Source organism: Choloepus didactylus, chromosome 18 (assembly GCF_015220235.1).
Source record: "Choloepus didactylus isolate mChoDid1 chromosome 18, mChoDid1.pri, whole genome shotgun sequence".
NCBI lineage: Eukaryota > Metazoa > Chordata > Mammalia > Pilosa > Megalonychidae > Choloepus > Choloepus didactylus.
Window position 1 is genome coordinate 36012996 of NC_051324.1, and position 27585 is coordinate 36040580.

General features: G+C 37.0%; 1 protein-coding gene across 1 annotated transcript in view; it reads right to left on the reverse strand.

Moving 5' to 3' along the window:
• Positions 1 to 11085: 11085 nt before the first annotated feature.
• Positions 11086 to 27585, reverse strand: part of VMP1 (vacuole membrane protein 1) — a 134462-nt gene continuing 117962 nt past the window's right edge. The window contains exons 11-12 of the mRNA XM_037810404.1: positions 12945 to 13047; positions 11086 to 11900 (exon numbers count right to left, since the gene is read on the reverse strand). Coding sequence (XP_037666332.1) covers positions 11757 to 11900; positions 12945 to 13047 — 247 coding nt within the window. The 3' untranslated portion in view covers positions 11086 to 11756. The remainder of the gene's footprint in view (positions 11901 to 12944; positions 13048 to 27585) is intronic.

Consider the following 27585-nt stretch of genomic DNA (forward strand, 5'->3'; position numbering starts at 1 on the left):
AAGGAACCTTGCTAGAAGTCAAGTTTAAAGAGAGTCATAAATTGAAGTAATTTGCTCTTTGAGAGGGATTCATGAGGTACCAACAGGACAAGTATATTTCTATACTTGTAATTATGGGATCAATGGCAGGTGAATATCAGAAGTAAACTCCAAGTTAGACAAAGCTCTGGATTCGTTCAGTTAGGATATGATACATTTTATAATCCACAAATGCATTGTTTGATATGTATGACACCTAATATTTGCATATTTGCAAGCTTGTTTGAAATATTTATATGGAATATAATTTTTTCTTATCTATTTGAAATGATACAGTTTGTGCTATTGGAATTGTGATTTTACGTTAAAAATTAACACAGTGAAGCAGTGCCAAAGCTTCAGGATAAGAGGCAGCATTGGAAGTCTGATTTGTGTGGAGAAAGCGGTCAATTAGCCAGGACAACACAGACTCATAACTCCTTGGTATCCAGACCCAGAAGACTGAAAATGTAATCTCGTCAGTAGCTGAGTAAAAGTGGCATATTATGCTGTCACTCAAATATTATCCCCCGGACACAGGATACACCCCTATACAGTGAGTCAGGGTGAACTCAAACTGCTTCTCATTTTCAAACTTTTTCACTCTTTTACTGTCAGTTGGCTCCATTTATGCTTTTCCCAAGAGCTCTTTAAGCTGTAGAGCCCATTTCTTCCCATTCATTCCCTCTTGCTTCCAGATTTGGGCTTTTTTTTCTCCACACCATCCAGCCAATATGTACCATCTTTCTCTTTTATTTAACCCTTCACTTAGGATTCACGAAGTATGCCAACAATTTACCGTTATCAATCCATTCTTTGAACAATGTTTATTCAGTGCCCACTATGTGCCTGGCATTGAGTGAGGTGCTAACGGATGAAAACCACATAGTCTAAAGGAAGATGCTTACAATGTAGTTAAGTTTCTTTGAATGTCTAGTGCTACAATTCTGGCTTCCTAATGTTGTTTATTATCTTGCCTGTGTCCATGTTCAGCTTTTTTACAGGAAAGAATGTGGTCCAAGGGAAATAACAGTGAATTGAGAGCTCCAGTATTGGGCCTTAAGTTTGTCTGAAATGTCTCCTCACTGCCTCTGTAGATCTACTTTACAGACTACATACCAGTCATGTTTTGCCTGACCACTGCATTTATCACACTTGAAATTCTGTCCAAAATTTTGTTTTAAAACATACTCCATATGTTCTTATCCTGATCTTTTCTCCTCATGAGTCCAACCTCATGAGTCCAAGGTTTGGCAATCAACCCCTTTCTTGTTCTACCACCTACTACCAAATATGGCTTTACCCACTAACTTGTGATTCTTGGTAAACAGTAATTTTTTGAATTTAAAAGACATTTGCTCATTTGTATCAATCACATTGTTTCCAATGTGTTTTAGGAATGTCAGCTGAAAAATCTGGCTCTACATTTTTAACTAAATAACTCCCTACTTCTACACCCTGAAATGTCTCAGATGGTGCACTGTGAGCCTTATTAATAGATGGAATCCCATTTCCACAAGCAGAAATGCTTACATGGCAAGTTAAGATAAATATGTAAATATCTCAGCTTTTTCAGTGTAGGTGACAACGTAGCACCACCATGCTATGGAAAAGGGGAGAAAATCCCAATCGTTTAGATTCTAGGGAGCCAGTGAAGCAAGAGAGAAAAGGAAGGTTGGAGGAATGGATGATGCCACCAAGGAACTGCTAATAACTTAAGAAGCATTTCAGAAAAAAAGACTGGACGGTTTTTGAATTGCGGATTTTAATTAATGGTGAAAAATCTAAGAATACCTTAAAAAGATACAGTAAGCTAAATTACGTATCACTTAGCAAATAATACCATCTTACCTGAATTTATCTCTTTTGCCAGTGATGGAGCCAGTATGATGGATCCTTTTATGGCTCCCTTGTCCTATTTGGATGTAATTGTTTACATGGAGAGTACACAAAGATTGGAAGATTCTATATCCATGCTGTACAATAAGGTAGCTGTTAGCAACATGTGTCTTATTGAGCACTTTAAATGTTGAGATACACTGTAAGTGTAAAGTACACATTAGATTTTGAAGACTTGATATGAATAATAGAATGTAAACTATCTCATTAATATTAATATTTTTTGTATTGATCCCATGTTGAAATGATATGTTGGACATATTTGGAATTCACATATGATTTGAATTAACTTTACCTGTTTTTTACTTCTTAAAATGTGGCTACTAAAACTTTTTAAATTTAAATTAGATATATGGACAGGGATGTATTAAGCACTTTAGAAGTGAAGTCCTGGGAAATGTAGAAACTGGATTGAATAGAGCTTGTCCTTACTAGGTGAGAGGTCATCTGAACAAGAAGAAACATGACCTAAGGCAAATGGGGAGTTTCCGTTTTGAAGAAGGAGGCCTTTGCTTTAAGCTAGACTCATAGGAACAGTATGAAAGAGGCAGGAAGTGAGCTTAATTCAACATCCATTGAACTGCAAGGCAAGGCGCTGGGATAGGGAGATACAAAAAATGAGTCAGACCTGGCCCCTGTCCTCAAGGAGTTCACCATTTGATACATTCTTTGCTGCAAAGCATAGGCCTAGCTCATGGTAGAGACTCCATGTTTATTGAAAAGATTAATAAGAATGACTAAAAAACTATGGGAGACTTGTAAAGCTGCGAAACTACAGGCACACAGCACAGCCCATTATAGATCCCATTATTATTGATAGAACTCATAGCTAATTAGATCAAACTAAGAAACTGGAAATAGTATAATTAAGAAATTCTGTCTCTGAAACCATTTTATATATCTAAAAACAAACCCAGACAATAAATATTGAAACCATATATTAAGAGAATGAAGAATTGCCATTGCTTGCAAGTTCTTGCCTGAAATCTAAACTTCTTGCCCTGGAATTCAAAGCCTTCAAAAGAATGGCCATGCCTTAGTCTCCCACTGCTTTTTATGTGTGCTATAGTGGGCAAGGCAGACAGAAATGGCTGTTAAATGCTTTTATGAAAAACACATGAATTTGTCAATGTGATTTTTTTTTTTTTTTTTTCCCAGTAAAGACAGGGATGGAGCAGTCTTATCAATACTTGAGGTTACAGTTGAGGAGACAAACCCCAGGGCTCCTATCTGCTCCTGCTCTGCCCCCACTGCCAGGCTGCCAGGACCAAGGAGGTCTGAAAAGATACACACCAGATCTCAGTGATGTCTTCTAAGGATTGGATTTCTCAGGGGAGGTCCTTCTTTTTTTATGTTATACACTTGTTTGCTTTTTAAAAAGCAAAGAAACAAACAAAAAAGAGCTTTAAAAACCCAACATAAAGATAAAATAACTCAAAGGATTTTTTAAAGGATATTGTTAACACCTGGAGACAGTTTGAAGAATGGAGAAATAAGTCAAGTGAATCAGGAGGTAACAAGGGAAAGAATCAGTAAGAAGCATTTTTATTCTGCAAACCATCACATAAATAAAGTGTAGGAACTATAGGATGCTCCAGGTTTGGGGGAGCAAAGAAGGGAGAAATGAAAGACTAGAGTCTCATTTTCTCAAAATGTTCTTTTAATGAACTATGCCTACTAGTAAATATAGTCACAAAAATGTCCGGAGTAGCCTTAAAAGAAGTGTACTATAAAGTAGGAAAACTTTTGTGTATGAAAGAACTTGTTACTTCTTCCTCAGAGATCAGGGATGTCTTTTATGGTCAGATGGATTCTTTACATTTGAAGAAGAAAATGCAGAACATGTGAAAATTTCTTTGATCAATACGTTTTCCTAAAAGCACTATTTTTCAGCCCGCTCCACACCATCTCCTTTTTTTTCTTCTGGAATCATGCAGAGTACTCTCCAAGCATGCTTTCACCAGCTAGGCATCTAATTATATCTGGATTCCATGAGAAGGCCAGGACAGGGATGCCCGAATCCTCCAGGTTTTGAGAACTATGCACCCCCTGAGTGTGGAATACTTGAGTTTTGTACCTTTCTTATCCACTACAAGATTTTTACATAAGCAAATCTTTTTTTATGAACTCTGGTGCTGCTGGTGAGTGATATAATCCTGGTCATATATCATTTCTTCTGAGCTTCTACCCAGCCAATTTCAATAAGCAATAACTCATGTAACATGTAAACAACCCCGGCACCAAAGCAGCCAAATGGAAAGCCGCCGTGACCACATGCTCTAGAAGGTGTAATAAACCCTAGATTCTGCCTTTTGGCTTGGCAAAGGCAATTTGGGAGTATGCCATTATACTAACTTGGGAACTCATGACGTCTGGGTTCTAGGTGGCTGCCACTTCTAGGCTAGCCCTACTGCAATCTTGGACTCTAGTAGAAACACACAGGAAATGATATTGCCAAACCTTTCTCCTTATAAAGACAGTTTGTCTAGGAATTACCCTTCCAGTTCCCATAGGGAGGAACCATTGGTTAGGCCAGCAGGAGACAACTGGAGAGAGGGATTTAAAAACAGCTCCGTGACCCCACAGTGCCATCTCTTCAAGAATAGTGCTATGTAAACAAGTTAAGACTTAGAGGATCACTTACGGGAAAATACAGAAGAGATATTACTCCAAAGAGTTTTCTGAAAAAAGTCCAGCTTATTCATTAATGGGGAGAAGTTACCAAGTGGTCTAACGGCACATTTGCAGCAGTTAGGAAACCTGAGATCCAGACCCCCCAGTAGACTCCACCAATCTACTGGCCAATATCTTCCCTCCATATGTTACAAACAGAATATATAGTCTCTTTCCCTCAAACTTGCTTCCTCTACTGCATTGCTGACTCTGTCATTGGCATCACCCTTCTCAAGTTTCTTTTGTTCTTTCTCACCTTTACTCCAGCCTGCCTGGGACCCTGGAATCTATGGAAGTAGCATGCCTTGCCTGCCTTTGCATTCCCATCGCTGCTTCCCCTGCAATATTCATTCAGCAAATACTCGGTGAGCCTAGCAAGTGCCAGGCCTTATGCTTGGCTCTGAGGGTACAACAGAGAGCACAACAGTCCCTGCCCTTATGGGCTTATGTCCTAGTGAATGAAACCGACCAAGAAAACAAACTGGTTGTGAATTATGTAGGTGCTTTAAAGGAAACAAAAGAGCTTAGCAAGGCAGAGTAACAGGGGAGATGGGTGAAGACTGACTTTAGATGGCAATACTTGTGCTTTCCTGGCCTTCTCTCAACACCATTCTCTCCAACTAGAGTATCTTTGTTCTCCCTATCCCTACCTGTCAAAATGTAATTCAGCTTTCATACTGAATTTCAATGCCACATCCCTCATGAAATCTTTTCTGGTCCTTCCTAGTAAGAAATTCTATTCCTCATCTTAATTCCTTTCTTATGGCATTCATCTCATTCTATATTATAGTTATGGCAAATATGCCTAATATCCCTAAATAGACTGTAAACTCCTGGAAGGAGATCACATAACAGCTTTGTTTCTTTTCTACAGTGCCCTAAACTCGGTAGAGATTTAAAAAGTGAATTTTTTTTTTTTTTTTTGAATGTGGCTAATGCCACTACTGGCCCTATTTCACAGGTTGTTATGAAGATCAAATAAAATTCAAGATGTGGAAATGCTTTGTAAGAGAAAAAAGGAGTGTACAAGTAGAAATTGCTTTGTAATCATAATTACAGCAACCACCACCATGGGAACTTGCCCACACAGGATGCCTAGAAATGGAGCTGGCTTTTCCAAACTTGTGATAACAGGGAAGCATGAAGACTGCTCATTTATTTAAATGGCAAAACTTTTTAGGTTGTGGCTTTGGCTTTCTGTAAAATCTCACTCTATCACTTACCTAATCATCACAAGATGAAACAAGTACACTAAAGCTTGGACTTTTGCACTGATTTCTGCAGATAAGGGTGGTTAAGAGCCAGAATTCTTAGCCTTGAATCCCAGCTTTGCATTAAATTATTAAATACGTGTAAAACAGTGCTGAAAACAGTGCCCCACACAAAGCAAGCAATCAACTGTTATCAAAGTTATGGTATCCACGTGCCTCCCAGTGCAGGGCACATCAAAGGAAGTTCCTGGGAGCTAATCTTGATTGTGACTGTTCAGTGCAGTTGTGTACAAATACACCATAGAGGGGCCATGGGAAAGGGAAGGGGCTGATGCAATGGGCAGAATGGAGCAGAGGTTTCTGGAGAGGCTTGAGTGTGACCAACATGAGGTTATACTGAAAGGTTATACTGAAAGAGTTTGGCTAATAGCGGTTTAGTACCTGTCACTCAAGTGAAAACAACTCTCAAGAGGCTGTGAAGTACACTAAAAAAAGAGGCAGGAAAAGGCCTCCTGTAGTTATTCTTGGGCCTTCATCTACTTGACCAAAGAAAAGAGAAGAGATTGAGTGAGCCAGGCTTCAGCATTACTACCAAGAGGAGTGAAATGTGAGCTGCTGTTTGTTTCCAACACTGGGAGGAGCCAAAGGAAGACAAGTGACTGGAACAGTCATTCCCCACCTCAGGGAAAGGCGGGACCACCCCTCTTCTGAAATCCGTAAGTGCTTCATTGCCCTGAAACATTTTTTACCACTGGGAAGACTGAAACACAATTAAACAATGCTCTCCGGCTGGGTCAGTCAAAAGTGGCCTGAAAGAAAAAGCTGCTCCTGCTCTGGTCCCCAAAAGAGGATTGATGGCAACAAAGGGAAATGCCACATTTGGGCTGGGGTAGAGGAAGAGAAGAGCAGCCCACAGAGGGTTCCTTTGAATGTTCCTCAAAGGGCTTTGGGTGGAAGGCCGTCAAAGCAACTGGTACAGAAAGACATCCCTCCCTGAGAACCCTTGAAAGATGGCTGTGACTGTTGGCTTAAATAGGCAGCTAAGGGGTCCCTCTTAAAGCCAGATACCCAGAATAAGCCAGAGCCTCCCCTCCTACCCCAAAGAACTCAGGAATGTGGTTTCAATGCAAATAGAGACTAAACTGTAGAAATAGTCCTGAACTATGTCCAAGCACTCCCTCTTTGTCCTTTGAGTCATTTGGAAATGGTTAACAAATGGGTTTGACACCTGGGCTGATCACCCAAAAGGATTTCCACACAAACCCTTCAGTGTAAAATCATCCCCTTCCCTTCCCAAACAAATTTAGTCCTACCCTTTCTGCACTGTGCCCCAAAGATTCCAAATTTCCTAAATTTGATTCTAGGCTTCCTAAGTTAGAGGAGCAACAGTTGCTGACACAAACAAACAAGAAGCTGAGCAACATTGTGCTTTTTAAAAAATTTTAAATTAAGAGGAACAGATGTCCAACGTTTCAAAAAGCCACAAATTTGTGGATTTGGCTGACAAACCATCCATGCTGCATTTCATTTCTTTTCCCATAGTCTCAGCCAGCCACTTGCAAATGACTCACTCTCTGTGGGTCATAGTCTGAGCCAGTCCCGACTACAGAATTTGAATTCCAGGTCTCAAATGAATCCAGGGTGTTTGGGTGGAGAATGGGGCCCATCTAAAGCAATTTCTTGTCTTCTAATTTAGTTGTATCCACACCCACAGAGCTAACTGTGCAAGGCTAGTGGGTCAAGGAGAATGAGCAAACAGTTGGCACCAGCCTATCCTAGCACCACACAATTCTAAAGGCAGTGAGTAAGCAGCTGCCCAGAACAGGTTTTTGTATAATCCCTCTGGAGTGCTGGTTAAACATGCAAATATGTGTAGGTTATTTGCTGCAATTCAAGGCCTCACCCCAAGGCAAATGTATTACCTCAGGTGAACCTGGCTTTGTTGGGAAGGGAGGGACAGGAATCCAAGCCTCTATTAGACACAAAGGACTCTCCAATTGTTTCTAGAGTTTAAAGTACATTGTGAGCTTTATTTTCCCCTTGTCTTTGAAAATAAAGGAACAAAAAACTCTAAGTTCAACAGTTTGGGATAGCATTTTATCTATTTTTGTGAATATCAGAAACTTTGATCAGTGTGATGGAGATGGAATGTTACTTGGCTTATAAAAATTACTATTACTATAATAATATAGTAAATATTGTAAATTGTATTTGTAAATATCAGAAACTTTGATCAGTGTGATGGAGATGGAATGTTACTTGGCTTATAAAATTACTATTAAACTGCTTAGGGAACTTTAATTTTCTGTAAGCACATTTGATTAAAATGAACTAACTTTTTTGTGTTTACTTTCTAATAGGAACAAAACTTTCAGGTCTCTTGAGGACAATCTTAAATGTAATTTTTTTTCTTTAATGATTTAAAACCTATTTACCCAGAAACTCTCATTGGATATTCTTAATGCAGCTTTTGTAACAAGACATTAAAGGCTGATGGTCCCTTTCCCCCTCTATTTTCCAGGTTTGTAATATTAACATTCTTTACAATGAAAATAAGTTAGAAAATGTCAACATTTTTTTTTGCCAGTAGGAAGGGGGTTAGAAAACTATTTTCAATGGTTTCATACTAAATTTTGTGTATTGTGCTTTGTACCTTGTCTTGAGTAGGCTAGCCTGGGGTTTATTTTTAGATTTAAAAAAGCTTCTGGTCTTACTAATCAAGTCATTAATTTATTGTTTCCCTCTTTATTAATTCATATTACTTTTCTTGGAATTTTCGTTCTAACTTCTCTAGTAAAATGTTCTTTTTCACTCACTCCAAAAACCTGAAAGTATATATTCCGAAACAAAGTCACATGAGCATATAAGTCATTTGTTTCTAGAGAGAAGTGAATGAATACACTGCTGTAAAATTTTTCATTTGAATGAGGTGCTCAGTATTGAGAATACAGTAACATTTATTGTAGTATTTTACATTTATCTGATTTAACACTTAGGGCAACCTGTCCATATAACTCCATTTTCATATATGAGAGACTGTAGGCATACAGTTAAAAACTTTCCCAAAACCACATCTCACATGTACGTGGCAGAAATTCAAACTGGCAAACACACGGAGGCAAATGGGTTTCAAAATGTAGGGCAAGCCTCCATGTGTCTAAGCACCATTCACTCTAGGGTACAGGAGGACAATCTGTATTTTATTTAGCTGAGTGCATTGTTCGTACTCAAAGATTCATTGTTGAATTGAATGACTAGTGAAAACAGGAAAGCCTCATAAGGGTCTGTAAAAGCTAGACAGCCTGGAGCACACTGGGAACATAGGCTAGCTTGTTTGTATAGAATTCACTACTCCATGTGCTTATATATCTAGTGTATATTCCTGCCTTGCCAGTTTCTGTTATGTTAGGAAAATGGTGATAGATAGCCATTATTCAAATAAAGTCAAAATCTCCCTTTTTTCCAATTCAACCCACTCTCCAAATTATGCACATATACAGAGAATGGTGGGAACACTGGACACTGCATGTTTCCACTTTACATCATTGCTTAAAGGGAAGTTGCTCCTCAGTGCTTAAAAAGAGTGCACAAACGGCTTGATCCTGTAACTGAGTTGGTTCATAAAACAATGCAGAAGCTCCAGGCACAAAAGGAGACAAAGTAGAAATGGAATCAGAATTCCCAGACCCTTTTTTATTTGTAGAAATAACAAACCATCCATTTGCAAATTTTCTGGACTCTTATCAGCTGGGATTAACTAGGTATGTCTGTGGGATCATGTGGTAGCTTGTGTCCACTTTGGTGGATACAAGGAAGGAACAAACAAACTGGAACAGAAGGATATCGTTCTGCTCCAGCTGGAATCCAGGAGGAACAACTGAGCATTCCACACCTGAACACTTAATGGAGGAAAGGAGGAGAGCTGTTCATTTGCTTTCAAAGCAAACTCATGTGACAGATAGTGAATAAATGGAGAACATAAGTCAAATGAATTGCTCACTTCAACCTTCAGCCTAGGAAACCAAGTTTCTCTTTTTTTAATACCCCATAGCCTGAAATAAATTTACCAACAAATCCCAAATTTAGTGCAAATAGCATAATTCATGGTTGCTTTCCTCTTTCCTTTTTGCAGACAAACATCAGCTAACATGCAGGTGAAGGAGATGAAACACAACAACTGGAAGCTGACTTAAAAACTTACACTAAATAAAGAACCCCAAGGAAACCAAAAAATTATGTCAGTTAATGTGAATCTGTTTAAAATAAAGCATTCGGATACTTTTCAAGTAAGGGCAAGTAACAAGTCATACTGCTAGAAAGTCCCTAGGGGAGGGAGGAGGGTTATTAAGTAATAACCTTTTTAAAACCCACAAGGTGGGTTATTTGTCCTTTATTTAGTCGGAATCATGGAGACTATCTCAATTCCCCATACAATCCTTTCTCTTAATACTGCTGAAATATTACGGCATAGAGAACTCAAAATACCACTAAACATAGAACCAAAATTTTGATCTTAAACAATGATGCTGGGTAATGTTTGAATGGGAACATTTGATATGGATGGTCAGATGAAAGATACCAAAATGTCAGACAGCCCATCGACTGCTGTTGCCATGAGATTCAACAGTCAACATCAGTCTGATAAGCTACCCGACAAGATGGTACAGCCATGGAGATGTCACGACCGACCGTAGGCAAAACAAGCAGACATTTGATAAAACAAAGCAGGCGTTTCTGGCCTGTTGAGATTTAACCCCAATTCTATTCTCAACACAATGTCAGAATCATTTTCCTAAAGAAAAAATGAAATTATTGTTTATTTTCCTCTAAAGCAAAGCAAAATGACTAGGTTTAACCAGTTAACATCCAAAGGAAAAATCACATAAATACACAACACTGACAGAAAGGCAAGAAAACTAGGCTACATATAAAAGTAAATTTCTGTGTCTGTTAGAATCTGAGTACATGCTGAGCTAAAATTTACCAGTGAAGTGTAGTTTAAAAAAAAAGAACAATTTCTCCCTCCAGTGTCCTTTGATTTGAATAACCTCTTTTGTTTTTAGAAACAAGAATTACCTGGGCAAGGCCAATACTGGAGGTGGCTACTGAACAGTGTACAGCTGCCCAATTCTAGCATGACTCCAAGATGCCATGGTCCTGGTTCTTTCATGCAAATAAACAAAGATTTAAGCAATTCTGGTTGTTGGATTTGGCAAGGGTGCCATTCAATTGGGAGAAGCTAAAAGGAAGTACAAAATCAAAATGTTCAAGAAAACAGACACAATTTTGGAATGATCAAAGACATCTTTATAAAGTTTTTTCTTGACTTCATTTTAAATATACAGAATAAAAAAATGGCATCAGCTCATTTGTGAGACATCAACCAGATTTTCCTTATACTGTCTCAAAATTTAAGGATCAGTTTCCCCAGAGGGTGTGCAATGCATCATAAAATGGCCTTTTTTGAGGGTAGGAAGGCATATTGAATTTTACCATGATAGACATGCGAGACTGTTATCCAATCTAGTATAATTTATATACATTCGGATGACTTAGAAAAAGAAAGCAATCATTTATGACAAGCCCAAAAAGCTTGACATACTTATGACCTTTTTAGTGTGTGTGTGGCAGGGATTTTCTAATTATACCATGTGGCCCTTCTGAAGGTGGCAAACAGAAGGCCAATTTCTGCTAAGTTTGCCACTGAACATCACACTCCACCCTAGTGAAATATAACTCCGATTGAACTGAGGGGTGGATACCTTACCTTAACATAGAAAGGAAAAGTATGTCAGTGCAAAATGTGGACTAAATTGCTTTCAGGAAGAAAATTTTTAAAACAGTTACAGGTTGGAAAAGGGAATTTTCCTCCCTGGTTTGGAGTCCTCCCAATTTAAAGCAGAACCCATTCATTCTAATTTCTGCATTTTTTTTTTTTTTTTAAACTTTCTCTGCTTATTTAGTTTTCTCCTCTGAGTTCAACCGTTGCTGAATTCGTTTGGCATAACTCTGTGCCATGGAGTTAATGATGGACAGGATGAAGTAACACACCATGACAACGACCAACTTCTCAAACATCCAGGACAACCAGTTTTCTCCCTGCAGGGATAAATGCAGAACAATCCAAAGAGAAAGGCTACATTAGTCTAGTAGTAAAAAGGCGATTATTTACAATGTTTTAAAGAAAATATTTAGCACTTTAAAGCTTACAACCTGTAAGGCCTAAACAATTAAAAATGAAAAGCCTGTGTCTCCAGCCTACCCTGAAATCTTTATGAGATCCTGGCAGGTCTTTTTATACTCCGCTATAAAGATTTAATTTTATTGCATGTAAAGTTAACATTGATTCATATAATTTGGCATGGGACAAGTGTGAGGTCATCTCTTGTTCTTTACTACAATAGAATAATAAGTTCTTTGATTAAATTCTTATGTTTCTAAAGAATTACTCCACTCTTTGAAGTCATCACCATGCAGATATTTGCAGAGTAGTTGTCAAGATTTTTTTTGCTCCAGTATAGAGAGCAACTTTCAGAATATAAATGCATCTATTTCTGAAGTCAAGTTTGGTCAACTGAGGGCAGCAAAGGGCCAAAGGAAGTTTAAGGCCATTACAAAAAAAAAAAAAAACACTTCTCTTCCTTCTAGTTTCCTATTTCAGATTATTGCTTACTCATCCTCTTTAGACATTTTCCCTTACAATAGAACTATTTACAGAAAAGGCAAGCTTAGGGCTTTATTTAAAGTTTTGAAGTTGAGCTATGTTAAGTGCCTTGGTTTATAAAAAATGATTATTCTCTGTCTCCCTAAAGAAAAACAGAGCAAAAATGAAGGGAGATACTCTAAATCACTTAAGACCAAGGCAAAAACTCATTCTACATAACAGACCTATTATTTTCCATTAACCCTACCCTTGTTTTGGGGAAAAGATGCCCAAAACAGAAGTTACATTTTCTAGTTTAAGACAAAGACAAATTCCCCAGCAGAGAGTAAACACAGCCTCAGATTCAGTTAAGGAAGACTGGCAAACAAATCTCACGCCATCTGCCTAAAAATGCAAGTGAGAGCTGTGAACATAATTTCAGCATGAACTCCCTTGGGGGGCAGGGGTGCACGGGAGAAGAAAACAGAGGAAGGTCTCACCTGGGGGGTGCCCATTTCGCTTTTGTGGTGAAGCTTTTGCCGCTGAGCTTCCAGGTATTCCTGGAATGGCTTCTGCAGAGAAGGACCTATGCCAGGGACAGCACTGGAAACAGGGTACAGTAGCCAAGGGAAGAAGACACATTTGGGAAGAAAAGCAGAAAAAACGTTAAACGAAAATCCACTTACCGCCCGGACTCAAAAAGCAGGGATTGGATAAGAGGAAAAATATATAACAATCAGCAAAGCTGGCGAAATTCTTTTAGCATACAAAAATGCTTTCTCCAAACAACCTCTTAAAAGAGAAAAATTTCTCCCAACAGCATGTTTGGGAGATACTAGAAGCTATAAATTCCCTTCTAGCAGAACAGACTGTCCTCAGAGAGGCCAGCTCAGCTGATGCTGCGCACTGATGTGGTACAAAGAATAAAATGAATGACTTCTGAGAAGTCCCACATTTATCACCACCAGTTCCTGTAAGAACTGGTTTGAACCGATTAATAAGGAAATGACTTATGCTTGTGTCATCCCCAGTTAAAAAAGAAACTGCCCGCCCTCTCTCTGACTTGTCCCATCTTCCCAGAGGGGGCGGTCCTTTCTCAATCTAAGTCCTTATTAGGACAATCTGTGCGTCATCCTTATCCAAAAAGAATGCATTAGCAAATTTGGGAGGCACCTCCCACTAGTCAGAAGTCAGTGATTAACAAAGGAACAAAGAAGGAACTATGAACCTTGAATCAGTTCATGGTTTATGGGAGATGATTTGCACAGAATCTACAGTACATTACTAAACAACTTGTTCTGAGATGACTGGGATAGTGATCTCCGATAAGTTTATGTACTCAGAGCGCTCACACCCCGAATATGTAAAGGCAGTGCTGTTAAACCAGTTTGGCGACTGTAGCCACCGGGCTCCTGTTTTAAATATGCCTGCAGTTTTTTTTTTAATTGGTAACTTGAGGCAACTAAGAAAATCAAACATGTCTATTCTCTGTACCATTTATTTTCTTATCTGTCACATTAGGGGTAAAAGGCAAATGAGTCCAATCTCTTTCCTGGGGCCAGCAAAAGATATTCTAATATCTATGTGCAACAGTGCCCAAAGCTTTCCCTATTAATTATACTGGCTCAGATTGACCTTACCTCCTCCTTTCTAACAATTTGTTAGCTGCTTTCTGTAATAAAAAGCAGAGGAGTAGAGGAAGAGAATATTTTTGTTACTATATTTACCAGAAGCCAATAAATTCATGACTCCTAGCTGATACTTTTCTTTGATCCTAAGTATCTACTAACCTCCAAACAATGGAGTCCCTGTTTTGTGTCTAACACTGTACCAAATGCAATGGAAAAATATAAAATGGCAAGAAATAGTCCATGCTCACAGGAACTTAAAATCAATTATAGGGATTCAACATATATCAACACAAGTAAACTGATTTGTGAGGAAAAATAAACTAAAATTCTATACTAAATTTTTTTTGGTATAGATAATATATGTCCAAACAATTGGAGAAATCAACATGGAGTGAAGTTGTCAAAAACTTGTGAAAAGTTTAGAGTACTGAAGGATGTGTGAAAGGCCTGAACAGGTATTTGCAGTATAGGCAACTGCTGCACTGATTAGACTGGAAACCCCTCTGAAAGATCTTCAAGGGTGGAAAAGGGCAAAGACTCTTAACCTACAGTGTCTCTCTCCAATTGACTTTTAAGTGGTCTTATGGCCTTCTATTGGAGAGGAAGATGAGAAGACGGGCGGGCCCTCTGGCCTGACTTATGCTACTGTTTATTAGCCATGACTCGGGCTACAAAAGGGCAATAATAGTACAAACTTTCTCTTTAGAAAAGAGATTTTCCTTGAGTAGATCAAGTAATGGGAAATAATCTTTCCTTAAATAATGCCTATGGGAATGAAAACAGTCCATCCAGTTACACTAAGAATAAACCACATACGTATAAAAAACCAATTCCATGGATTTATACAAACTTTCCTTCTGAAATCAATTCCTTCACCTTAAAAACAGTACTTTATGTAATAATTTTACATTCCCAAAGCTAGCCATAGTTATTATTTAAAGAGAAAAATTTGGAACCAGGCCTCAAATATTAGAAAGATTCTAATCTTTTATTGTTGAGGGAAATGAAGAAGAGACTAGCAATGGTCATTCTAGATTCCCTTCAAAATAATTTGACAAGATAAAATGATTTGCCATGATAAGAAGACCACTAAGAACTACACATTTTAGCTAATAAAGTACATGTCATTATAAATTCAAGTGATGTGGAACTTTAAATGAATTATCTTGGGACTAGCAATGAGATTAATTTTTCCAGTTGCTGTGTGTTACATGTTTTGGGGAGCTTTTGGTGGTGGAGTGGAGGATGGCTTTGCAGGTTCCCATAAATATATTTTCTAGCAATATATTACCAAAACTATCATGAACAAATACCACAGAATTTGAATAAATCTTAAAAGGTTAATTTACATTCGAAATATAGTGTTACATAACCAATTATTTGTCAAATTCTCTTAAACTTTTATTATATATTCATCAAAATTTTAGTTACTTCTGTTTACTTCTAAACTGGTTTAGGCTACAGTTTATAAAAAGCACTCTTGCCATAGACTTTTCTTAGTTATCACTAAAGCTATTTTAGTAATGGACTAGATAAGGATTGAACTTATAGTTACCACTCTAAAATGTATTTAAGACAAACAATAACACCAGCCCACAACCTCATTCCTCAAGTTATTTTCAAACAGCAGACAGAAGTAAGGGTCCATTCTGAAATTTAAGATTAACTTAATGTACACACATAGGCAGGAAACAACTTACATCACAATTCAGTGGCTTTTTATAGTTGGCTTAGGAAACAGCCTAAATGCCTTTCTCTAAAAGCACAGAGCAACCCTGTGCACCTGGCTAAGGACTCACACCTCAATCCATAGTGATTGGGTGAAATCCTTCACCTGCCATTAGGGGCGGATTAAGTTCAAAGAGTTATAGATTTGTGATACAGAAAAATATAAGAAGAAGGACAACAAACACATACAAAACTTTTTTTAGTCAATTGATGGACTAAAAATATACCTAAACTAGCCTTGCAGACAGCCATTTTCCCCAGGTAAAAAAGCCTTAAGGAGAGAGAGAGAGAGAAATTTCTATCATCTGCATTTTCTTTTGTGGACCCTCAACATGGCAGGTAGAAAAATCTTTGTGGATAGTACAATGTTTGTTTTTATTTTCTTGGCACACACAAACATGTTTCAGGCAGTATATGTAATCAAAACCAAATTTCCAACAAATTATTTTAAAGGCAATTCATGCACTTTTGTTACTGATTTTAACAAAGGGGGGAGAACACCTCAGAAAATGTAAACAAAACAGAAAATAAAATATAGAAAAAGCACAAAACTCCAACCCACCCAGAGCACAAAACTGGTTTCATGGAAAAAGTTTTCCCCATGCTTACAAATCTGTTAAGACTGTTAAAATAGACCAAAGGCAAACTTACTTGCAAATTCTAAACTGCTAAAGAATCCATTCAAAGTAAATTCTCACATCTGCCAAAGACATTGCACAGTTTGCAAAGAAAATCTACTATTTTCCTACAGTTTTTAATACAATGTCACTTTGCTTCTGGAAATCAATGATCTGATAAGAAATCTGTATTTTAAACTCTCTTTTTATTTTCTCATTATAAATAAAGGTCTGCATTATTCTTTGTACCCACAAAAGCCAGAAAACCTTCCAGAGGAAGCATCAAAATTGGCAGACATTACATAGAGAGTGGGTGGAATGATTACTCTCGTTTTTCACAATGCTTAATTTTTCATTTGTTGGTTAATCCGGAGCACATACCCATTCCAAGCAGTCCTAGAATTCACTGGTCTTTATTATTCCTGTTTGTCGAGGGACTCCTTTCAAATAGTACAAGTCCCAAACAAATTGGCTCAACTATATATCTTTACATTGAATCTTTTCTCCATCATAGAGATAGTCATCAGATTAGGACTTGGTATCAGAAAACCTGAAAGTTCCTTGAACTGTTCATGATTGCATGATTCTGCTTGGATTTTTCCATGCAGTTTTGTGTGTTTTGTGTGACTATGTGTCTTGATAAAATTAACAACAAATAACATGAATTAAAAAAAAAAATTTTGTCTTGTTAGCTAGGCCTAATTCCAGATAGTGTACATGAAGGTCAAGCAATTGAAATGCCTGTGCCTAACATAATTATACAAATATTAAGAGAGTAAGTTTTAAAATTTCATATAGGCCCTGCTCTTCTCTTATCCAACTTTTTTGAGTATCTTAGCATTATTGTGATCATGTAAGTTACACCGTCTTTCCTGGAAAATACATTGACATGGGTTCCTAGCAAGGAGGCTATGGGTATTAAAAGGCTGGGCACACACTCTCTGTAAACCAACTCTGCAGATAAACTCACTGCTCTCCCCGCTACGTGGGACATGACTCCCAAGTGGTGTAAATCTCCCTGGCAACATGGGGCGTGACTCCCAGGGATGAACATGGACTCGGCATTGTAGGATTGAGAAAGCTTTCTGAACCGAAAGGGGGAAGAGAAATGAAACAAACTAAGGTTTTAGTGGTTGAGAGATTTCAAATGTAGTCAAGAGTTTATTCTGGAGGTTATGCTTATGCATCACACAGATATTCCTTTTTAATTTTTAGTGTATTACAATACCTAGAAGGAAATACCTGAAACTGTTGAACTGCAACCCAGTAGCCTTGATTCTTGAAGATGATTTTATAACTACTATATAGCTTACATGGTGTGACCATGTGATTGTGAAAACCTTATGGCTCACACTCCCTTTATCCAGTGTATGGATAGATGAGTAGAAAAATGGGGACTAAAAAAGTAAATGAACAATGAGGGGGAGGAGGAGTATGAGATGTTTGGGGTGTTCTTTTTTACTTTTGTTCTTACTTATTTTCATTTTTTGGAGTAATGAAAATGTTCAAAAATTGATTGTGGTGATGAATGCACAACTATACGATGATACTGTGAACAACCGATTGTACACTTCAGATGACTGTACGGTATGTGAATATATCTCAATAAAATTGCATTAAAAATGTCTGAGCACAGTTTTTTAACCTTTGTTTCATTGTTTATGCAGTAGTTTGAGACTGGTTTATTTAACATCCATCTGATGATTAATGAGAAAGTCTAAATACAATCTCAGGGTGTGATTAGTCAAACCTCTGAAAGCTTGAAAATGAGAAAAAAATATTTCTAGGAGGTTTAAGTCAGGGGTACTATTAAAAGAAAGGGTTCAATCATATTGCTGCTGTAATTCAGAAAGCGTATTAGAGATCTCTTAAAGAAGACTACAGAGGACAACCCTTTTTTGATGGTACCAAAAGCAGCTTATAAGGGCAGAGAAGACAAGACCAATGGTCTCCACATTTTTTTGATATTAGTTATAAATGACAGGCAAGTTCTACTTTATTATACATAGTAACATAAACAAATACACATTAAAAAGGATAAAATAAAGATAAAAAGTATCCTTAAAATAATTTGTCTTACTAATTACAAAGGCTTCATTCTATCAGTAGCTAAATTTGAAGGCATATTATATATTTGTCCTTTATTAAGACTGTTAATTTCTAAACTTTTTGGCTGATTTCTTGACAGATCTGATTATACTGTTATTGTTTTTACTTCCTAATGTGGCTGCTGAAGAGCTAATAAAAGGACAGGAAATCTGTTAATGCTCCAATTTTCTTGCTTTAGAGCCTGAGAAAGAAAATGGTCCTCTTCTAACTGAAGCCAACACTCTTCTAAAATTTACATTTAAAGCAACTAGTAGAATGTATTTTCATGGATGAAATAAAAGCACCCATCCTCACCCACCCCCTCATGACATGCTGATCTATTTTCTGTACAAAAGAGGTACTGACTGTGTGGGAGATGTTCAGCAGCAAGATGGACTGGCAATTCCCTCTCCCGACAAGAGTCTTGGAAATAATTCTCTGCTTTCTGAATGTGCACATTTTACCCCAACATTGTAGAGTTAAATTTTCTTCCCCCCCAGGCAGTGATCTAAACAGGCTTAACCGTTAGTATTTTAATGAGTTGTCATTTCCTGTCTGATAAAGATTCTCACAGTACTTAACCACCGGTTTCCCTGGGGCCCAACCAATACTAGACCTCTATTCATAGTGACTCAGAATGGACCTCAGACTCTTGGCCTGATTCAACAATGACAGATTGCCCTCTAAGTGAAATGATCTTTCCTCCCCAGATAGACTGATCATGAGAAGGGGGAAGGGAGAGGTGGGTGGGTGGGTGGGGGTTTAAAGTGCAATCTTTCTGAAGAAGCCAAAGGCTATTATACTGACTCCTATTAATTTTATAATCTTCAGGCTCTCAGAAATTAGAGAAAAAAATGAAAACATGAAAAAGACAGGAATAGGATAAATTGACCTCAGGAATAGGACAAATTGAACTGAAGCTAACTGCAAATGAACTTCCATCTAACCCAGGTAAAACAGATGATCTAGTGATCCTTGTGTGACTGTGATCAAAGTGTCAATGTCTTTTCCATTTAGTTGAATGGACAGTCTCAATCTTTGAAGCTTGTATTTTAAGAAAAAATTGGATAACTGACATAGTACTGTACTTGCTTTTGGATCTAAAATATGGTAGCCCATCCAAATCAAGGTCCTTCACATCCCGGGATTGTGGAAGAGAATCCCATCATTAAAAAAATGCAGGATGAAGATTATGCACTACATTTAAAATATACAGGATTGATAGTTTTTGGCAGCTTAAAAAATTTGTTGTGATTCAACCTCAGGATTTGGGATTAAAACATCTTGAATTTCACTCATATTGCAATCCTTTTAAATGAATAAAACCTCTTTTGTATTCAAGTTAGTCCATTGTTTGCTGAGTAGTATTATAAACACACCATCCATTTCTTGGTGGCGCATTGCAGAAGGAAGACCATTGCTTTATTCAGAAAGGTTAGGTGAATCGTTGCTAATGCCTTATGACATATTTCTATCACCAGCGTCTTTCAAAAAAGAATTCTCAATCGTCCCTGCTTTTGAACACTGGAATTGTTTTCTGTAAGAATCAGGAATGGAGGTAAGACCTCCTTAAGTATGCTATGATTAAAGAGAAGCCCTTGAAAGGAAACTTTGGTTCAGAGTGCAGACTTGAACAGCAGAAGCCAAGCAGGCATTTATGTTAATGAATGAGGCCAAAGCTAAACCAGGGATCTACAAGAACCAAGTAACATAGTTTTGCTGCCCAAACAAGACTCTGTTAAAAAGCAAGTGGTTTCAGTTATAGAAAATGATAGACTGGTGGCAGCTTTTTATAGTGGCAAATCTGTGGCTGTGTTTGAAGACCCACTGAGTTCTAAGAATCAAATAAGAACAGGGACTTAGAAATCCAAAGGTCAGGAATAAAGAACAGTTTGCAGACTTTTCAACTTTTGGTGAGATGCAGCAGAAACGTACAGACCTAGAGATCACTGAAAGTGGCTTGATGGTGAGTGGATAAAAAAAAAAATAACAGCATTGACTGGAATTCAATCTCAGTTAAGAATAATCTAATTATGCCATCCAACCATTAGTAAGGAGGAAAATCACTAAATGCAGTAGACAATTAAGAAAAAAATCATGATCCCTGGCCTCAATGAACTTAAACAAGTGAGAGGAAAAAATGCATTAAAACCTACATTCTAGACACCAGTAGTAACTCATTAACATGAGTTGTAACTGCTATAGCTGTGCACATGTAGATGCAAGTGTGAACAAGAAGAGTGGACAGAAAGAACTCGTGCTGACTCCCTACCAAATACAGCAGCAACTGGAAGCAAGCACTCTCGTCCAAATATTCAACTTCCAAGCAGATTACCTCACTGCCTTCTATAAGGCTCTCTCAGTGACCCTTTCCTCTACCTCAAAATATTTTGGAATTTTCACTCCAGTTTTGAAGGAAGACTTGGTTAAGGAGCATAAGCAATCCACTCAGGTTTTTGGTCTTTTCTCCTTTCGTCTCTTACCATTTGTATGAATTTAAAACCTCTGTGCCTTGATTTCTCCATCTATATAGTGATAGTTCCTACTGTAAATCTGGCACAGTGGGTGCCTACCAGATGTAAATTTCCTCCTCACATCCTTTCCTTTTTCATTTGCATTTTCCATTTTCAGCTTTTTACTAGAGTCTTTCCCTCAATCAAAAATATATATTAGTGAACATATTCTACTTGGCCAAGAAATATCTACAGAACACTTAAAATGTGCCAGGCAATAAACTTGCCCTGCCTTTTCCTTTACACCACAGTTCTATGTAATCCAATATAATGGAGTTTTAGTTTTCCTCACTCGACTGATGGTCAAAAGTAACTTCTTAATACAATGTTCATTTCTCAGTCCTCACTGCCTCAGTTTAGCTTTAACCTTCAACTATGCTGCCTCCCAATATCCATTACAAAAGATAGAAGAGTGTCCAAAGAGAAGAAAATAAAAACTACCGTGGACATAAAGAGGAAGGAGTTTTCTACCTAAACTGCAGAAGTAGGTTATGTTAAAATCAGAACGCATAACTGGGTCTCAGCAGTTTAAACCCCAGGTATCCTGTTTCAGGACGTGTTTCACAATTCCATAAATTCTTCTGATTTTACAATGATCATAGTCAAAGAGAAATCAAGTACATGAACCATTCAATAGTTTAAAATGAAAGGATAGATTTCTTTCTGTAGGAAAGTCAAGGCCCATGTAGTTCATATTGACCACTTGCCATAGAGTGAGGAACAAGAAACAACATTCCGATTCAAGCACTTAATTACTCACTGGTTAAAATGATCTCTCTTGCCACAGGCAAGCCCTAGCCTCTGAGGTCAAGTATCAAGTTAACTCAGAAATAGGAGACACCAAAGAAGAGCATGGAACATTCTGTATCTAGTAAAAAGTCCCTGCTCCAGTCAACCCCATCCCCCAGCCCCCAAGTGCAATGATTGAGCTATGGAAACTTTCTTCTGCGGTAAATCTGGGGACTTTGTCTTCCAATAAGATCCTGGCAACCTGACAATGAGCCAATGTTTTGCATATGCTTTGTTGCGAGTCATATGCTTAATGTTATTTTCTGGGAATTCTCATCCTCTATTTGGTGAGAATACCGAACATGTCATTTTAATCATGATTTAAGAATTAGATTTGGTCATGCTTCTTAAGAAATATGTCCTAGTCCCTCTCTATTTACGTTCTCGTTGGAGAAAGTTCAAAAATTAAATAAAAATGAGTTTCAAATTTTCATTAAAAAAACTTGCAACAAATGTAATATCTTTCTAGCTTTAAAGTTTCCTGGTTCTTTGGTTCCATTCCTTGACTTACTCCAATTGAAGATACAAAAGAGTAAAAAACTCCATTGCATTCCTAACCTTTTTTACTTTTTTCTGTCCACCTGCTAAATATAACATAAAACAAAAGGCTTTTTTATCAAGTCTATTATCTGTATTCTAACCTCTCAGAACACATAATTGATCCATTGTAACCATTCAGATTTCCATATAAACCAGGCCAATCCTTTGATTTAGAAATACATAATAGAGTGATACCATCCCCTAAACCTAAGACAATGGCAATTACTTTCTAGAAATGTCCAAAAAATAAATCGACTAATTATTTTTATCTCAAGTTGAGAGAGGAAACTATTTACTCTTAAAACTACAGTAAATTTGGGGGGTTGGGCCTAGATTCTCTCAGGTGCCTTAGAATTGTCATACAGTAACATTCAAACGAGTACTAAATATACCACAGGCCAAAGGTATAGTTAGGGTACCATATTTGCTGGCCTCTCCACAGCAACATGAAAACAAAAGCCCTTTGGGGTAAGGGCATTTTCTTCAGTCATTAGCATAGCATCCAACCCTCTGTAAAATTAATACTGAATCTGGATCACCAGAGATGTAACTATCAACAGTAACTCTTTCCCTGCTATCCAAGGGGGAAGTAAGCAACCTGATTCGGCAGACCACTGGCACACCTATGTGTGAGATGGCCCAAGTTTGGCTGTAGACAAAACTATGCGTTAGGTCATCCTACTTATATCCAATCTCTCTTTTATTCACCTTTTCCCTCTTCTGTGTTGCTGCTTTCATCACTCTCTTAGGCTATTTCCTGGCCCTCACTTATCTTGCACTAAGAAATGCTCATAGAAACATCACTCAAACAGTAAAAACCTGGAAACAACCCAAAAACCTATCAATGGAAGAGTGGATGAATAAATTGTGGTATGATTACCCAAAGGAATAATATAAACAGTCAAAACAAGTAATCTCCAATGACACAATAATATTAGCAATATATTAAAAGTCCCAAGAGATTATATAAAGTATGATATCCACTTTATGAAGTTAAAAACAACTAAAATCAAAAGTTATATTCTTTTTAGAAATATATACAGAAGCAATAAAAGCACAAAAGATAAGGAGTAAAATTATAATTACAGGATTTCAGAACGAACCTTGTATGTGGAGAGACAGGAGGTTGGGATTTGGGGGAACCATATTAGTTGATGTAGGTTTTTGTAATATCCTGGATTTTGTTGAGTGGTTATGGTCACTTATAAAGAAAAAAAATTTTTAGTCACTCTGGTCTTGTGGAAAGAGCATGGACTCAGAGTCACAGAGACCTGATTTTGAATCCTTGCTCCACACTGTTTACTGGTTTTGAGATGGGTGAGTTATTCATAACTTCTCTAAGCCCTTTTCCTTAATGAGTGAAATGGAGGAAAGAGTACTTATTATATAGGGCTGCAATTAGAAGTAAATTAATAATAATAAATATATGTAAAGTGACCACTGTGATTATTTGTAAAATCTCTAATGAAAGGCTTTGTCCTGGTTTAAAGAGTTTTACTGATCAGGAAAGAAAGATGGGTACTTACTTTGAAGAGAGCTAGGCCTTCTCTCAACCCCCTCTGAAAGCACACTAGATAACTAGATACCTAGCAGTCTACCATTACATCCAGTCAGTAGAAATTCTGGAAATTGAGACTTTGAGAATACAGACAATATAAGACTTGAGACAAAAGGAATTTTAAAAATCCACATGCCCTGGAAAGTTAACTCACTGACATGAGTGTGTTTTATCTAAATTGTACAATATTTAGATATAGGAAACTTTCACATTTTGACTGGAAGTTTGAAAGGTTACCAGTGGCCCCATGAACTGGGAAGAAATGTTCCTTAAAGAAAACAGGGAGCAGAAACTTACAGACAAGCTTCTAGGAATTCCAGTATCCAGTACAATGCTCACAACTCAAAGACCCTCAATAAATGTTGTTTGAAAGAATGGCAACTAGAAGTGTATACAGAGAAGTTAAATATCTGACCTGTGGCAGAGTTCATATTCAAATCTAGATATGTTTTGTCCAAAACCTATGCTCTTTTGCCTATACCACCCCCTAGATGTTCTTAATCTTAGGACTTATTTTTTCATTCTTCCTTGCCTTAGCATCTTATACTTTAAATGTGAGCCATTAATGACTTTTTGCTTGCCTGAGACTTTTTGCTCGACTTTTTTTCTCTGCCTTGGAAATTCATCACTCACTTAATTGTGGGTACAAAGGTTTAAATACCCTCTGACAGATTACATTCCAAACATCATTAGTTTAGTTCAGTGACTTGCTATACCATTTAGAGTCTTAACAGCGTGAAAGGGAGAAAGAACAATCAAAGGAGAATGTGTCTACAGCCAGTGAGAGACAGCATTTCAGTTCAGCTCAACATGGGGTCTAATTAGTCAATCTAACCGTTTTCATTCCCCTTTCTAAAATCAATTGCTATTCTATTTATTATGATACGAAATCATAAATTTAGGGTTACTAAAAATTGACTCTGTTTACCTTAATCTTCAGTCTAGGTTTGGTGAGCCTACTCATTAATTTGCATTTAAAAGAATTTCCTACTTCAAAACACAGGAAAACAAATCATGTCAAGCTCAATTAGATAATCTGACTAAAAAATAATGTTATTACTGAAGGAGATTAAAAAGATACCATTTGGCATTTGATAATAAAGAATTTAATATTTCTGCCAAATCTGATTATTTACACTGTGTAAAATATAATCTAGGAAAAAAGATGATGAAGTAATCTGTGTAGACAGTGATGGAGAAAAGTTGAGTCTATCAGGACATTCCAACACCTGTCTCCTGAAGACATTTTCAAAATATGGTATCAACTGCCTAATTCAATAAAAATCTAAATCCAGATAGTCCTAAATATATATATTAGAATAACTTTATGCAAAACCATTTATACTGATTTAAGCTTAAAGGTACTTTTATTTCTATTTATTGTAGATATACAAAAAAATGTAATAAATATATTTAATATAACTTCTTAGAAACACCAAAGGCTGGGATGACAGAAGAATCTGGACTATACAAATGATGACTTGCTAAATTTTATTTGCCAGGTCTTTATTTGAACATCATGTGTTCGTTTATTCAGCAGATATTTACTGACCACCTGCTATGTGTCAGTCACAATGCCAGACGTGAACAAAAATAGATATGGTCTCTGCCATTAAAAAACTTACAGGCTAACCACAGAAAGATAGTAATCATGTACCCATAACATAAACATAAAAATACAACTATAAGTGCATATAGTACATGCTGCTATGAGGAAAGGTCCCTGGTTCATGTAAAGTGAATGCTTGACCTAGTCAGGGAAGGCCTTCTGAGAATGCAATAGCTGAAATCTAAAGGACACTGTCTAGGTCAGTGTTTCTCAGTGGGGCAGGGAACACTTGGCAATGTTTGGAGACATTTTTGATTGTCATAACCGGGGAGGTACTACTGGCATCTAGTGGGTAAGAGATCGGGAATGCTGTTAAATATCTTAAATTGCACAGGACAGTTTCCCACAACAACAAATTATCTGGTCTAAAATGTCAATAGTGTCAAGGCTGAAAAATCGTGATCCAGGCTCTAAGCATGCACAAAGGACAGTGGTGGGAGACTCAAATCTGGCCAAAGAGAAAACTAGAAGGGTCACATATATAGGGTTCTGTAGACAATGTTAATGAGTTTTGGCTTCATCTTAAGAATGAAGAGGAGGAGCTAGAGGGCATGGATAGTGATAGTGACAGGCTCAGAGTAAAATTTCAAAAAATTATTTGGATTACAGTATGGTGAACAGATTGTAGGAGAATGGAACTGGAACTGGGTGGATGAGTTACCCAGCAAAGTAAGATAATTCCAAAGTCTGGGGAAACAAAAGACGATAGTGGTGAAGATGGAGAAGTAGCTGGAAAATGTTTAGTATGAGGAAAGTGGGAAACAAGAATGCAGGGTGCTGGAGGCACTGTCACTCTTATAATATGTAGATTAGTGTGGTACTTAGCAATATATTTTTAAGAGTTCTTTAGAGGTGGAGTAATAATCTCTAAGAACAGATGAAATGTTTTCCTTGTATTTAAAAAATAAGGGGCAAGAATATCCTATCTTCCTCTTTGAATATGACATATGGTGACTTATAAAGCACTGCATTTGTAAGGATTCAGAAAGCAAATTATTTCAGTGCTTACTTTGACACATCCCTCTCTTTCAATGCTTTTGTGGAAAGCTTTATTTTGATAAATGGGGCTGAAAAGTAGCTTTAAAACATAATCTAAAATGGAGTAATTAAATTTTAATGCACAGTTATAATCCACATTTATAACCAGAAGCTTAGGAACTCATAAAACCAATGACTGGTTCCAATGAGTACGGTCTCAAGAATTTGTTTTTCTTCAATTGTTAAAGTCTAAATAGAAAAAATTATTAGAAACCATTTTACTATGAAATGAGTGTAAAAAAGGGCAACTATATAATGCATCATTTAAAAATAACACCACTAACGCCCATGAACTCACCACTAAGTGGCAATTTTGTCAAACAACAAAAATTTTGAGGAATGTTTTCTTCTGCAAGTTGCTATTAAGAAGATAAAGATCTAGAAAATTAAACAAAGTGCACCTCAACTTAATGCTTTCCCCGCCATGGGGTAGTTGTACTATTAAATGAAAAGAAAACCTCTCCTCATATGTGATTTTTTTTTTTAATTTACTAAGGTCTCTTCAACCTTAATATATTTTTTATTTAAACTAATTTATGGGTTAAAAAAACAAATTACAGAAAACATTCATCTTACTTTTCACTGTTCTGTATATTAATTTTGGAGGTCATGAGGATTCATCTTTTTATTTTTAGATGATGCAAGGCATTTTTCTTTTTGGGTTTCACTTAAGGGAAAAAAACCAATAGTGCTACATTGGTATATTTTATTTGGGACCATTTTGGACCAAACCAAACCAAAAACAAAAACAGGCTCTCAAAAGAATCCATAATAAGTAATGCAAAAAACGGAAGTCACTTGACACTTCTAACCCTATTCTTTTTTGGGGAGAATCTGATACTATAAAGTAAAACATTTTCTTTTGTTCATTAAACTTTTTTTTTTTTTTTAATGGGATAAACAAATTAGGAAGGTAACAGGAAAGGAAGCAATAACTGGATCATGTTAAAGTAAGGAAAACTGGCTAATGACGTGATTTAAAGACTATTAATGAAGGACCAAAAAGAGCTTAGAAAAATAAAAGGACAAT